At 32.5% G+C, this 15,119-nt stretch overlaps 2 protein-coding genes across 5 annotated transcripts; one reads left to right on the top strand and one right to left on the bottom strand.

Moving 5' to 3' along the window:
* Positions 1-4,127: 4,127 nt before the first annotated feature.
* Positions 4,128-6,145, top strand: LOC127091043 (uncharacterized). The gene is made up of 6 exons (XM_051029554.1): positions 4,128-4,494; positions 4,663-4,821; positions 5,171-5,251; positions 5,340-5,465; positions 5,541-5,642; positions 5,846-6,145. Exons 1-6 carry the CDS (start codon positions 4,395-4,397, stop codon positions 5,914-5,916), a joined length of 639 nt encoding a protein of 212 aa, XP_050885511.1. The 5' UTR covers positions 4,128-4,394; the 3' UTR covers positions 5,917-6,145.
* Positions 6,146-7,052: 907 nt separating this feature from the next.
* LOC127091042 (uncharacterized) lies at positions 7,053-14,909 on the bottom strand. 4 transcript variants are annotated; one of them, XM_051029550.1, is made up of 12 exons: positions 14,624-14,909; positions 13,774-13,884; positions 12,716-12,802; positions 11,836-11,889; positions 11,521-11,666; positions 11,262-11,412; positions 10,960-11,154; positions 9,966-10,037; positions 9,810-9,886; positions 9,577-9,718; positions 7,471-7,549; positions 7,053-7,279 (listed from the first exon to the last, which is right to left on the bottom strand). In XM_051029550.1, exons 1-12 carry the CDS (start codon positions 14,780-14,782, stop codon positions 7,182-7,184), a joined length of 1,371 nt encoding a protein of 456 aa, XP_050885507.1. In that variant the 5' UTR covers positions 14,783-14,909; the 3' UTR covers positions 7,053-7,181. The 4 variants fall into 4 exon arrangements, 3 of the variants coding, with proteins under 3 accessions (XP_050885507.1, XP_050885508.1, XP_050885509.1); XM_051029551.1 differs by having other exon boundaries at positions 9,577-9,658; positions 14,624-14,895; XM_051029552.1 differs by lacking the exon at positions 13,774-13,884 and having other exon boundaries at positions 14,624-14,907.
* Positions 14,910-15,119: the final 210 nt, after the last annotated feature.

Genomic DNA, 15,119 nt, shown 5'->3' with positions numbered 1-15,119 from the left:
TTTTGTTTAGAATTAAGTTTCACCCTAGAGTGTTTGGGAGGCACATAACCAAGACCTCTTTTACCATTTATGCTTACTCCATATATCATATAAGTCATTTTGCTTATGTCTATGTTTCGTGCAAGAAACTTTTGAAAAGCCATGTCATATTTATTTATGACAACTTTAGAGTCCATATGAGCTTCTGAAAGAATCTCCTTTTCAAGTTCTTTGTTCTTGCTTTTGAGGGCAGAGTTATCTTTTCAAGAACAAAAATCTTTTCTTTTAGAGTGGAGTTTTCTTTCTCCATCTCACTAAGGGATTTAGAGTCAGCTACATGGATTTTTTCAAATCCTTGTGTCTGTTCTGAAGAGTATGAAACTTTTCAAGAATTTCAGTGAGACAAGACTCAACTTCATAGTGGGTAAGATTAGAGAATACCTCATTGGGATATGAATCTGATTTTGATTCAGATTTTGATCATGATCTAAATTCAGATGCTTCTGCACTTGCCATCAGTGCCATGTGAGTCTTCTCTTCTTTAGAATCACCTTCAAAAGCTTCTAAGTCATCCCAGGTTACCATAAGAACCTTCTTTTTCTCTCTGAAGAGTTTATTTTTAGGCATATGAAATTGGGTCACTCATTTTTGTAATGACAAGGTTGCTTACACTCAAAGCAGGTAACATCCTTGCCAACTCTAGACTTCTTTTTCCTAGAGGTTGACTCAGATTGTCCACATATTCTTCAGTAGCCTCTGAACTTCGTTTGTCTTTTCTTCCAAAGTTGGTTGACCATTCTGGAGAGTACAAACAACCCATCTTCTTCTTTAGAGTTTTCTTCAGACTCTTCTTCCTCAGCTTGAAGAGTTTTTTTCTTCTCAGGCTTACCTTTGGACTTTAGAGCCACATATTTGACTTTTATCTGAGGCGCATCCTCGTCAAGTTCAATCTCATGACTCCTTAGAGAACTTATAAGTTATTCCAGAGTAGTGTTGTTCAGATCATTTGACACCTTAAGTGATGTCACCATTGGTCTCAATTTCTTAGGCAGACTTCTGATGATTTCATTTATATGATCTAAAGTGGTATAGCCTTTATTCATGACTTTTAATCCAACTACCAGAGTTTGAAATCTTTAGCCTCAATCATTTCATTCTCTTCCATTTTCAAATATTCATACTTTTGGATTAAATCCAAGACTTTAGTCTTTTTAACTTGTTCATTTCCTTCATGGGTAATTTTCAAAGAATCAAATATAGACTTAGTAGAGTCTCTATTTATTATCTTTTCATACTCATAGTAGGAAATAGCATTAAGTAATATAGTTATGAATCTATGATGATTCTTGTGATCCTTCTTTTGTTATTCATTCATTTTGCTTCTTTCAAGCTTAGTGTCATCTGCATCTGTAGGATGTGTGTAACCATTTATTACCATATCTCATAGATCAGTATCAGACCCTATGAAGAAACCTTTAGTTCTATCTTTCCAATATTCAAACTTTTCTCCCTCAAAGATAGAAGGTTTTTCAGAATAATGATCTTTATCATTGTTTGCATGTGTCATTCTATGCTTAAAAAAATGGATCTTTATCTGACACGATTAAATGTTTGACACAAAATAGTCAATACCAGAACATGTGCTCTGATGTCAATTGAAGGTTCAGGAAATACAAGAAATAGGGGATTTGAATTGGGTTTCTAGATTTAAATTCAACCCAAGAACACAAACATCGACGATAAGAAAAAGATAAACAACACAAGTATTTTTATCTTGTTTCGTTGTTAACGAAGTTACATTCAGTTCACTCGTCTGAGTGATTTCGCCTTCTCAATAAGGACTTAATCCAATAATCAAATTGATTACAAAACTCAAAGGAAAACCGTGTAAAAATTCTTGAGAGTTCTGACTATAACCTAGTCTCTCAAGGAAATACAACTCAAAGACTAACTGTCAATGACTTCTTGAGAATTCTGACTAAACTTAGTCTCTCCAGGAAATTAACTAAAGGTTAAGATAAAAAAAGGTTGTGTTTATAGGATGCTTCTAAACAAGCAGATACACAAGCTTAAAACAAATAAAACACTTAAGAAATATTTCAAAAAAATGTTCAAACGTTTATGAACTTTGTAGTTTTCTTAGAGTGAAAACGCTTTTCTTTTTCTTTTCACGTATGAGAATTTTGTAACCTTATGCAGTGTTGTATATATGCTCTCTCATTTTTCCAAGCTTCCAATACATATTTATATAAGGAAGAGTATATTTGTTGGAGGGTGAAGTTGAAATTATCCTCAATATAACAGTTGTATGAAGGTCACTTCATTTTATAACATTAGAGTGGCACTTGTAGTAGAGAGTTGGTGAGAATGATGGGACGTGAGGAACTTTGTAGGTACAGAGTACAATCCTTTTCATATAGTCTACCTGGATAGTTTCTTTGCAAAAGCATTGACTTGAAATCGAAAAGCTTGACTTTCTTGTAAACACGCTTTTGATTGATCCTTTTTTCATAGTGTTTTTTAGTTCAAAGTCTAGTCGTCTTCAGAGTCAAAATTTGTTTTCTATTATCTGCCCACTTAGCAAATTAGTTAGAGTACCAAATTATTCTATACATTTTGTTATCATCAAAACTCTATCATAGTTGTATAACCAAATTTGTTCCAATAATTTCTCCATTTTTGATGTGATGACAAATCCATGTATTTTGATGAACAAATTTTACTAGATAAATTTTGTTATCAGAGATAGGTTTGTAAGCTCCCCCTGAGTTTAATACTTATCAAAAAAAATCTCAGCTTCTTCAAAGTGAGATTTGTAAGCTCCCTTTAAGATTGAGACTATAAAAATTTTGAAGTTCAAAAAGTAATTACCATGATATCACCATGTTTGAAATTTATTATGGGTTTAAGATATATCAAAATCGTATTTTTTCTCCCCTTTGTTATCAATCAAAAAGATTAAGATAAACGATATAGCTTTAAAACGAGGTAATTGCATTCAGAGTAAAAAAACGAGGATAAAGATAAAAACAACTTCATTAATAAAAAACAAAAAATACAAAAGAAGAAAAACAAAACAAACTGAAGAAAAGTAGAAACTAGGGGACAGAGGGTCCAACATTAGAGGTACCTTCAGCTACTTCGAGCTTCAAACTCTAGTGAGTCTCTAGAGCCTTAATTAACCCAACATTATGCATTTTCTTCATTATTCGTTCTTGATGGAAGAGTTCAGATCGTCCAAAAGGAATAAGAAAATGCATTTTCTCGTGAGAGACAATCATCTTTTTCTTCATAAATTTGTACAGATAAATTTTGACAGAAATTTTTAAAAATATCCTATAGAATTAGAATTAATTATACATAATTAATAATAATAGAAAATAGAGTTAATAAAAGTAAGAATTAAGAAAATATATCAATTTATTTATTAATTAACATGAAAAATAGTAAAAATAGGAATTTGACTAGAAAGTTTTGAAAAAATCTTATATAATTAGGATTAAGTATGAAAAAAAATATATACGGTTTAAAATATTTTTACATCGTCAATTAATGAGAAACATGTATTCTATTACATTACACTTTTATTTTCAAAAAGTTGTTATGATTTAATATTATTTTACATTGATAATGCACTATTTTTAAACTCTTAAGTATGATAATGATACACTCGTGTATTTTTTTTTTATCGAAAGTACCTCATAAGTATTTAATAACTCGAATCCAACAATTATACTTTTTTCACTAAATAATTTTACATCAGCATATTTTAAAAATAGTTTGTTTACTAAATTATAATTATTTTATTTTAAAAAATAATAACCTTAGATCATATCATAATTTTGAGTGTTGAGTATAGTGAGTGAGAGAGTTCCTATTATAGCTTGAAATATTTATCAGCCAAAAAAGTCTCATTACAAAGTTCTTAATAGCTAATACACCTAAACATTAGATGGTTCTATTTATGAATTTATAAATAAAGTTGGAAGAGTAAACGTTATCACACTAAAAAATAAGTATTGGTAAATACTTTGATTTAGATTTTAACAATAATAATAAAATAAAACAAAAACGTTGACTTTTTCCAACATTATTATCCATCCACATCAAACATAGGTCGGTTGCATGACCCAAGAAAAAACCTTAATGGCTGTAACTACGTGCACCATCACAATTGGTTCCACCACCCACACTTCAAACGCAACCTAGTAGATTTGTCAAAACTCAACAACCAACGACTCACTATTCTCATTTTATGGACACACATCCCTCTTAGATATAGCCACGTTCTACCTTAATCCTATTTCTAGATTAAAAAAATGTTTCATTTTTCAAACTTGCCTAACTAAGAAATAGTCATTTATATAGAGTCCCCACATCTACGTTTTGTTGATAATCGCTTTTTAGTATTACAAATGGCTTTTACAAGTGTTATAGCTCTTTTTGCTTTTCTTCTTCTTCAACCTCTTTTAGCTAAAAGTGACTTGCTTTCTCCTTTGCTTTCTCCTATCTTTGGTGAGATGCTTTTTTGTTGATTTTAATTTGTGGGTTTTGTGATTTCATCAAGTATAATCAAAAGGGTCATCTCAAGTTTTTACCTTTTTTTATATATATTATGTAGTTTGGGATTTCTGGATTGGTCTGATATTGTTTTTTTGTTTTGTTTTGTTTTTGTGTGTTCAGATGATGTGTGCAAGGAAGTTGAATGTGGGAAAGGAACATGCAAAGCTTCTAAGAATAGTATTATTCCGTTTGAATGTGAGTGTGATCATGGTTGGAAGAAAGCTTTTGATTCCAATGATGATGGTGGCTTGAAGTTTCTTCCTTGCATCATTCCTAATTGTAAGAACTATTCACTATTTATGTTATTTTCTCTCTTATTTGAGTTTATTTATCGACATAAACATTGTTTGGAAGAGTTTATAGAAATATGTTACTATAGCACTTATGCTATAAGCGCTTAATTAAGTTGTTTACAGAAACATGTAACTTTGAAAAGTAAAGGTATGTTTTCTTGATGATGTAGTATGTTATAGTTGCAACTGTGTGTGATAGAAAAAAGTCCATGGTATTTGGTGAAATGTTGAAAAGAAAGGAACCAACTAATAACAAATGAGGTGGAAATTTTACCAAACTTTTCTTACTTGATTCTAGAAATTTTATTGATATGCTGAAATGATATCCTTTCTAGGTACATTGGACTACTCTTGCTCCAAAGCTCCGGCCCCTGCACCAGAAAAAGCAAGAAAAGCCAATGAGTCGATATTTGATGGTAACTCAAAGATATAACAATAGGGATCTCAATTTTCTGTTTGATTTTTTACATGCTATAATAACATTTTGTTCATGTGTTTTTCTAGCTTGCCATTGGGTTGATTGTGGAGGTGGCTCGTGCAAGAAGACATCGACGTTCAACTATAGTTGTGAATGCCAAGCAAGCTATAAAAATCTCCTCAATGTCACTACCTTTCCTTGCTTCAGAGAATGTAAGATTACAAGCCTCGAATAATTCATATACACCGTGATTTTTAATAACTTGGGATTTTTAATTTGTGTTCAAGGTGCTCTTGGCATGGGTTGCTCTGACCTTGGAATATCAGTGACAAATTCGTCATCAGCATCTTCTCCACCACCTGCATTGAATGAGGACAGTAAGAGTGAAGGTAAGGTCACAAGTCTAAGTTGTATGGCTAAGTAGGCAATTCAATTCATGATTTGGTTTTTTCCTAAACACAAGTTGAACTTTGATTCAGTAAATAAAAACTTAGCAGAGTATATAACAACTAAAGTAATGGAAAATCACTTTTATTCTTCAATTCTCAATACATTTTCAATGTGATAATACATTCATTTTTTGGTTTATCAGCTAGCTCAACTCTACAAGGAAGATCCATTTGGGTGGTATTGATTATGGTGATGGCAAAGTTACAGTTGTAATAGGACAGTTTCTGGATGGTTTTAGAAGGTTTTCATTTTATGGCATTGGTTAGGGACTATTATCATATATAGGGTCTAGTCACAACACTAGTTTAGTTATTATATTACATGTACTAGAAAAGAGATATTGGGTATGATATGTGTTTTTTTCCTAGCCCTTTTTCTTCACTCGCTTTGTACAATGATTATGTAGAATATTTATGATTGAAGGTGTTACAAATTTTTGTGATTTCCAAGTGTTGTGACTTTTTGTTTAATTTAGGAAATTTTTAAGAAGTAATAACAGTAATATGTAGGACACTTTGGTTATCAATCCAAGGACATGTGCTAACAACAAATACATAAGACATTGAATCTAAAGGATGCAAGCGATTTAAACTCAACTTGGCTAGATGAATAAGAGAAGTACTTTTGTTTTCTTTTATATACGCAGAGAAATAAGAGGAGCTCAGAAAAAGTCTGATACCAAATTGGAGTAAAGATCCTCATTGATCTTTTATATGAAAATGAAAACAAGTGCAAGCTAGAGGATTGATTATGAATACATTTATAAAAAGAGTAATAAGTGAATTTATTGTTGTTTTTCTTGTTTGAATGTTTTTATTAATATACCCTTTTAAAAAAAATTATAAGAGATTAAAAGCACCCACTAATATTTTAAAATAGAAAGGATAAAAAGTAATTTGAAAATTCTCACATAAATGAAATCAAAAAATTCTGATATATAAAACAGAAAGAGTAATAGTCATACATAAATTATACAGATTATCACTTTACATTTCCTCTCCCACAATCCCTTCTCAATATCTCTCTAAAACTAAAATCTATTTCTATCTTTCTATTTATTTTTCTCATTCATTTTGTTCTCTCAATTTCTTTTTCCCTCCCCACTAAATTTCATTGTTAAGAGAACTGCAGTTTAGTGAAAGAGGATCCATACACCCTCAACTCAGGTTTCACTCACATTGTGATTGGAACAGGTCCATGAAACACAACAGAGTATTAACACCGTTAACCCACAATGACTTAATTGAAAAATAGATATAAATTACAAGGATCTTTCTATATCACTCTGACTCATTAATTTAATCTCTTAAGAAATAAAAATCATTAATTTAACCTTAATTAAATGTAAGTAAAGCTAAAGATGATCTTTATTTTCCATAATGAGAAAGTAAACAATTGCACTACCAAGATCAGGTAGGACATATCTACAGACAAGTCTTGACATGAAAGGATTAGAAATTAACAGGCTAACAGAGCACTCATTCCAATGACTTGAGAAGTCTAAATAACGTAGCTGCCTCCCTAATCCGCGAAAACTCGATGCAAAACGCTTGAACTTCAATGAAGAGATCTTTAACTGCAACATAGGATCATCAACAAAAATAAGTGTCATGCAGCCAAATTCCCATTCCTTTTTTTTATGTATCAGTCAATTAATATACAAACTGTGAATACTAACAAATATTTTAAGGATAGTAGTAATAATGGAATTAAAAATTGAATACTATCAAGAGTTTTCAGGCTTCAAGAAATACAGGATAAACTTACCGTTTATAATATTGTTCCGAATCAGGCTTTGCAGGAAAACACAAACAAGTCTCACAAGCCTGTTCTGCATGTATTTATCCTGAAGGGACAAAGGTAGAAAGCTGAGGTGTTAATTGCAAAATAGTAATAGTATTGATACAACATACTAAATTTTAAATTTTCATTTTTTTAGGGTCATATTACTTGTATGAATACCCCACATACTAAACCTGATGTTAAAAATTTAAAAAGAGCAAGTATAGAAATTTGCAGGGCAAAAACAGTTAATGGTCAGTATTGAATTTGAATTAAAGGTACTATTGCCCAAGAGGTGTTAGAGTTTGACTTTGTAACCTTTAAGGACATGGTTCAAATCTCACATGGAAGCAGCAGTTGTAAAATGGTCAGTAGTACTACCTTTATTTATAAAAAAAAAATTCTTTCCCAAATTTAAAAGAAAATAAAGGTGCTATTCAGAAAGCAGTTCTATGATACCAGAAGACAGCAAATAGATTGGTGGTGGTTTTCATCAAATTATTTTACTTTCGTCTGCCTTTCCAAATTCTCCCATGATCTTACACTTGTAAAGTTTACCGTGCAAACTCCACATGTGAATGAAATATCACACAGAAACTCAATCCTATATACTTAGAAAAAATTTGGAAAATGAAAAAACTGATTTTTGTAACTTTACTCATAAACAAGCATACTCTTGTGATAAACAATATCATTGTTTAGCAGAATATGAAAAGGTTACAAGCTCTATAGACCTAAGATAATGAATCATAACCAAAAATACTAAGAGACGTCAAAATACAATTCTAATATTTTGGTGGTTCAAAATAAAAACATTCCCTATGTCCCAAACTAACTGACTTAGTTGACAAATTCATACAGATTGAGAAAAGTGTATAACTGAAAGAGAAAGAATAGTATTTTTACTAACTTAATTTATTCTTGCATTGGTGCGTTCACATTTACCATAAACGCAAAGTGGGAAACATTGAATTGAGAGTGATGAAAGTAATATTAATTAAAAGATACAATTGGAAAGAAAAAAAAAAAGTAATTAATATTGTAGTGAAAATTGAAATGGGTCCTTCATTTTGGGACAACTATTTTTTCAAATAGGTCAGTTATTTTGAGACTGAGGGGCCATTTTAAATCAAGAAGAACTATTGAACCGTGTTTCACCTTCAACCTATGAAGCATGGACACCTGTAATATGAGGCGTCGCACGGTTTCTGAGGAGCGCCGGTGTCAGACACTGGTATGATGCTCCCACAACATAGTGTCTGCCAACATAGACAAGTATCCCAACAAAAAAAACTTATTTGCTTCAACACACTTCATATACTTTTAGAAGACATTTCAGAAACGTCTACAAGGGTTAAAGATGGATAAATGAATTGCTCAATCTAGGTGCCCATGTGTATATATTTTGATTCTCAATTTAGATTTTAATAAATAATACTAATATTTTATTAAATTGCAATAAATAAATTAATAAATGTGTACTGGTGTCGGTGTCTTATGCTTTTTTCATTAGCAGTGTCTGTGTTGTGTGTCGTGTAAGGTGTCCGTGCCGGTCATTGGTTGAATCAAGAAGCTATAAGGATCTGTCGGAGTCCGTGATTTAATCTGATGCCTTCAACTCATTCCTGATCCATCTATGACCAAAAAGCTAAAAAGGACCTGATTTGATCAATTTAAAGGCCCTTCACCCCCTAGTTGATCTTCAGTATTAACAAAAGGAAATTCTGGAATTAGTCATATCACTTTTTTATGGCAAGCCGGTTGAAAGGATCAGCTAGGCGCCGGAGTCCTATCATCATGTTAGGAGCCTAAAAAAACAATTTATCTTCCGACACTAGAATGGAGTGTCTGGCCTATTTCATGAGAGTGGGACACTCAGACAGGTCTTCAACCAGAAGTGTCAATGTGCTACATTTTACAGCAAAAGAGTTATAAGGTGGTTTAGTGGTTTGAGGGAGGAACATAGGGATTGGAGTGATAAGGAGGTCATGGATTCAACTCTCCCCTCAAACAAAAGTAACAACTAACTACTAACATTGGCCATTTCATAAAGGGAAAAAACATGTTAGAGCAAAAGGCAAAGTGAAGTACCTTGATGTTCACACAAGATGATATACAATTAGTTATGTACATGTGAATGAATTCGGATGGCAGTTCAACTGCTGTTGTAAGCCTGTTCACAACTTCCATTGAATGTAAACTCATGTCCATATTGACAAGTACTGTAAAGTATCTGTATCCATAATAAGCAAATAGAAATAAAGAAAATAATAGTGACTGAGTATTAGCAAAAGACAGACAGATATATGAGGTAAAATGCATACTCTGCTGATAAGTCAGGAGATTTTATCAGATTAGTGAGAATTTCAACTGCAATCAGGGGATTGTTTTCCACCAGTTCCTGATAGAGAATAAATGAGGACAAAACATCAAAACCTAATTTGCCCGATGATTCTCAAAATGATTACAAAAACACGTACCGGCAACTTCCTTGGTGTCAGTCCACAGTGATATACAACCTTTGGATCCTTCGCAACCTCCACAAGGACTTGCTGAATTAGGGGCATAAATGAAAACCATCTTATTCTTCAATGAAGATGTGATAAAAGAACTAAGGTACAAATATAACTTTCCATATTATGTGTTTCAAATTGCACTCAGAAATATGTACGGCATATAATCAATATTAGATATTAAAAGAAAACTCTCCTTGGGAACCCAACCGAAACGAGAAACAATGTTCTCCTTACAAATCAATCAGAGAACTATCTTACAATCTCATCTTACACAAACAAAGTCGCAGGATACAAGTCTCATATTTTCCTTAAATGTGTGTTATGTTTGGTGGATGTTCGGAATCAGTTTCGTGTTTGTTCCCTATATTTCTCAGCTGCCAACTCATTAGTCATTCTGGCATAACACTTCAGATGTAGAACGCAAGAAATTTCAAGAAAATCAACAACTAGTAATATAATAAATGTCATGAAAACAAATCATGGATTTGGTAATATACACCTTTATTTCCTCTTTAATGGTTGAGATGGCTCAATTTTCTCTACTAATACAAGTGAATGCATTTTAGACGAAGCCAAATATGGCAGACTGATAGTCTGTTATGGTAACTGTGTTGGTATGGTGTGCGAGTCCATGAACTGATTCATGTAAACCACCTTTGGTGATTTTGGTCCAAGTATAGACGGTAAATTTCTACGGCCGTGCAGTCCACACTACAATTGGGTTCATTTGGCAACTCATTTTAAGGATGGTTCATTGGTTCAGCAAACAATTTGAAGAGAGTTTGGCTTTTATATGGTGTATACACAAGTTCCTCAATAGATATGCAGAGATTGGGTCTCTTTGCTCTTTTGATCTTCTCTCTTCTTTTTTGAATAATTTATTCTTATATCATATATAATATATAATACTTATAATAATAATAATAATAATAATACAATAGTTTAAAATGATAATCACCTCTTGCTGTACAGGTGCAAGAGCTCCCTTTAGAGCTTTTGCAATTAAGTCCCTTACTGCAGCCCCTCTACTAGTATCAACACACATACCATAGTCCCAAATAAGCTCGCGGTGGTCATTAGGGTTGGCCCCAAGTAGCTGAAAAGGGTTTACCGCAGATGGAAAGGCTTTGCCATTAGGGTTGACCCAAACAAGCTGAAAAGTATAAAGTTAGAATAATTTATTTATATATGTATGTATATATGTGTTTATTACGCCTCAAAAATAAAAATAAAAACATTGCAGACACAAATATGCAATACCTCGCCATCAAGTATCGGGAGCCTTGGTGGATGAGGCCTAATCCAGTGAGGACTTAACCCTTCCAGTGAAAGATTTGACAATAAGCCAACCACTGCTTCACCTTTATTTCCGGTGCCAAGTTTAGGCTGTGTTCCAGGTCGCAGATCAAACCTATTAATAGACCCTCATTATTATAAACTACATAGTATATGATTTTCCATTCTAAGTATGAAAACAAATGCTTCATAAATTCATCTATCCACTGCAATAGGGCCATACTCTGATGAATCTGTATCACAATTTGGGGGAACGTCTGGGTCAGGAACTACATTTTTTACAAAACCATCGTTAAATAAATGATGATATGGTTCTTGATGAACTTTGTCAGAAAACTGCTGCTTCAACTGATCTAGTGGAGGGAACTCCTGGCATCATAAAAGATAAATAAACATATAAGTCCAAAAGTTTAGAAGCAAGAGAAGAACACGCCCTTGGAAAAGCAGCAGTGCATCTCAGAATATTTAGATATTACGGAAGGGAAATAGATATATTATGGAATATGTACAAGCACTTTGCCATATATAAGTAACTTACATGCAATGACAAATCAAATTTTGTCACGTAATCTGATGCCGACTGTTTGAGAAACTGCAGTCCTCCAGCAAAAGAAAAATATATCAGAAACTACAAACCACTAGAAGATAAACATTTAACAAAAATGCACAAGAAAGGAAGCATGGTGTGTGCACCAACAGCAAACACATGATGCCATGTATAACTGATCCACACATGAAACAAATAGTTATATATGTTAAAGGTGAAACAAACATTAGAGTCTAATACAAGAAACAATCTAATACTATGTTTAACCAAAAACAAACATGCTATAAACAAATTTTTCATCTAAAACAAAATTTAATGGCTAATAATTATAAGAGGATCGCTTTAGTCAAGTTACTTATTTCGGACAGGATAAAAAACACAACAAACAAATGAGACAAATAAACTAACTAAAAGGAAATATATTAGAACAATCAAACCAGCCGTCTCTTATAAATGAGTTATGAGGCACAATTTTTTTGATCTAAAACAAAATTTAATGGCTAATAAGATGGATACTTTGATCAACGTATTTGTTTCGGAGTGGATAAGAACCACAACAAACAAATGACACAAATAAACTAGCTGAAAGGAAAATATTTGAACAATCAAACTAACAGTCTCTTATACATGAGGCAGTAATAATTAATAAACCCTTCAAAAAATGATTTACTAAACATGCATCTTCTAATTAAAATTTCCATTTTCCAACTAAATGCACCCAAGTTACAGAAAACAAAGCACACACACCTTTATCAATCCTTCTTTGCCTACATGCCTAATAAAAATGCCTACAAATCTCCTCATCCATCATAAGTGATAGTAACAACAATGTATATCACTGGTGTTTTCAAGACAATAAATAGAATATGACCTCTTTGCCATTATGGAAGCCATCAACACCTAATAGTTGCAGAATAAATGCTTTCTCAACTTTTTTGGACCCTTCATGACAGGAAGCCTGTAAACAACAAATTACCCTTGTCTCAACAGTCACAGTGCAAAAATAACGCAAAAATACATTAGAAGTATTCGAAATATATTATAGAGCGTGCAGATAGAAATAAATAAAAAATCAGTCAAAGAACTAGATCAACCATTGAATTTAGTTAGCAAGATTGGCTACATCATCAAATACCAAAGACTACTTTAATCTATGTAAATTGATATTTCAACAGTGCCTTTCTCTCCCTTTTATCTTCCATTTACTACATTTTTCTCAAGCACAGTTGTCAAAATGCAGGTCTTAACCATAAACTCGTAAAGTTTCATGCCTCAAAGTGAAAAATCTTATTAACTCAGTACATTCGCCATATGATATACTCAGTAAACTTTCTCCAAATTTGTGAATATAACTTATTTAGAGATTGCATACTCTCAAGTAGTTCCAGCTTAACATGAGTTAGTAAAGCCCATCCATCCAGGCATTCACACACATTCTCAAACAGAGCATTTCTAATGTCCAAAACTCCTCATCAACCTCCTTATTCCAGTGCTTCAAACACGTGCCTCAGTTACTTAAACTTGAGGTATAATGCATAGTCAACACTCTAGCTCCATCAGCAGTTTCTCCCTGTAGCTCCAAAAGCAGCTTCTTCGTGGGTTTGACACTACACTCAAGCCGGTTCCATCAGGAAGGTTTATTTAGCTTGTGTACATTTACCATTAAGTTGAGCCATTTACTCCCTCTCTCTCTCATATTGACAATTTTCAACTGACTTCAATCGTAGCACTACAGTTAAGATGTTTGCCCATCTTTTCTTCATCTCTCCATCGTGTCTTCGTGAAAGTATATTATCCTCTCTTTGCACTTCACTCTTTTCTTCTTCCTTTAATTTCATAACTGGTTCTAATTTCTAAGATTTAGACAAATTGTAGTGCCCAATGAATTATAAATTGGAAAGAGAAATAGCAATGCAAAAAGTTGCTTACATTTATGATAAAGCTTATGAAGGGGTTTGAAGCCAGATTCTGAGACGAATAAGCCTCAACTAGCACAGAAAAAGCTATTAATCGCTCAGTAGTGCTAAGTATCTTATTGTCCTGCACGTAAAAGATTCCAATTAAACAACATTTTACAATATCTCCAGTCGTATAGAGAGGTAAAAAAAACACCCAGCCCACTTTATTTTAACTCAATATTGTTTCAATCCGTGGAAAACCCAGCCCACTTTTACTTGAATTGCATACAGTGTGAGCCACAATAACTTTCTCTTTCCCATAATAATTGCCACACTTGTAATTAAAAAAGGAAGATGTATACAGATAGTCCCTTTTGGATTCCAACAATAATAAATACAATTTACACACTCCCAATTTACTATTTTCCAATTGTTTGGATTAATGAAAACCCGCCCATAGTTAATAAGCTAGATTAGTAAAATCAACATTATTTTATTTCATTTATCATATTTTCTAATCTACTTGAAATGGCCAAATACTAAAATTATCGTGGGAAATGCAACAACTTTTGCAGGGCAGAGGGAGTATTTGATATGTTTCAGCGCGCTACGCAACAGCAGTTGAGGTCACATTTGGTCTTGATTTTTCAAGATATCAAGTTCCAGCCAAAACAATAACAGTGACCGCATTTTAAAACCTTGATTGCAATTGGGGTCACACTTGAACGCAATTTTTCTCAAATGGGTGATGGGTGAAATAAAACCCACGACAATTACGCTACTGTAAATTAAAACCCTTTCTGTAAAACCTTGATAGCGATAAGAAAACTAAAAAATTGTAAAACCCTAATGGCGATTGTCGAAGTTGAAGAGAGATTTACCTGCAGGATCATGACGAGGTATGAACAGAAAGTGAAATGGCGAGTGTGAGGGAAGGTGGATTTGAACTCGGAGAGGATTTCATTGAGTGGACGCTGATCTTCTCTGATGATGGAGTAGAGTGATCGTGATTCTTCGAAGCTCAATTTCTGAATACTCATTTCTTCAAAGTGCTGCGATTCCTACGTTATTAGGGTTTCAGGATTTGGGACTCCGAAATGAGAAGTTAGGTTTTTGTTTTTCGCTACTATAATCTACTGTTGTTATCACATGTGATGTGAGTGATGTGATTTTTTTTATTATTTTATTAAACTTTATATAATTTTTTATTATTGTTAGTGAAAAAAAATTATATATATATATATATATATATATATATATATATATATATATATATATATATATATATATATATATATATATATATATATATATATATATATATATATATATATATATATATATATAAGTTTTAAAAAATTTATAATTCTAAGAAAG

This window comes from Lathyrus oleraceus, chromosome 6 (assembly GCF_024323335.1).
Source record: "Lathyrus oleraceus cultivar Zhongwan6 chromosome 6, CAAS_Psat_ZW6_1.0, whole genome shotgun sequence".
NCBI lineage: Eukaryota > Viridiplantae > Streptophyta > Magnoliopsida > Fabales > Fabaceae > Lathyrus > Lathyrus oleraceus.
Note: the sequence above shows the minus strand (reverse complement) of the source record. Positions and strands in the feature narration are given on the sequence as shown.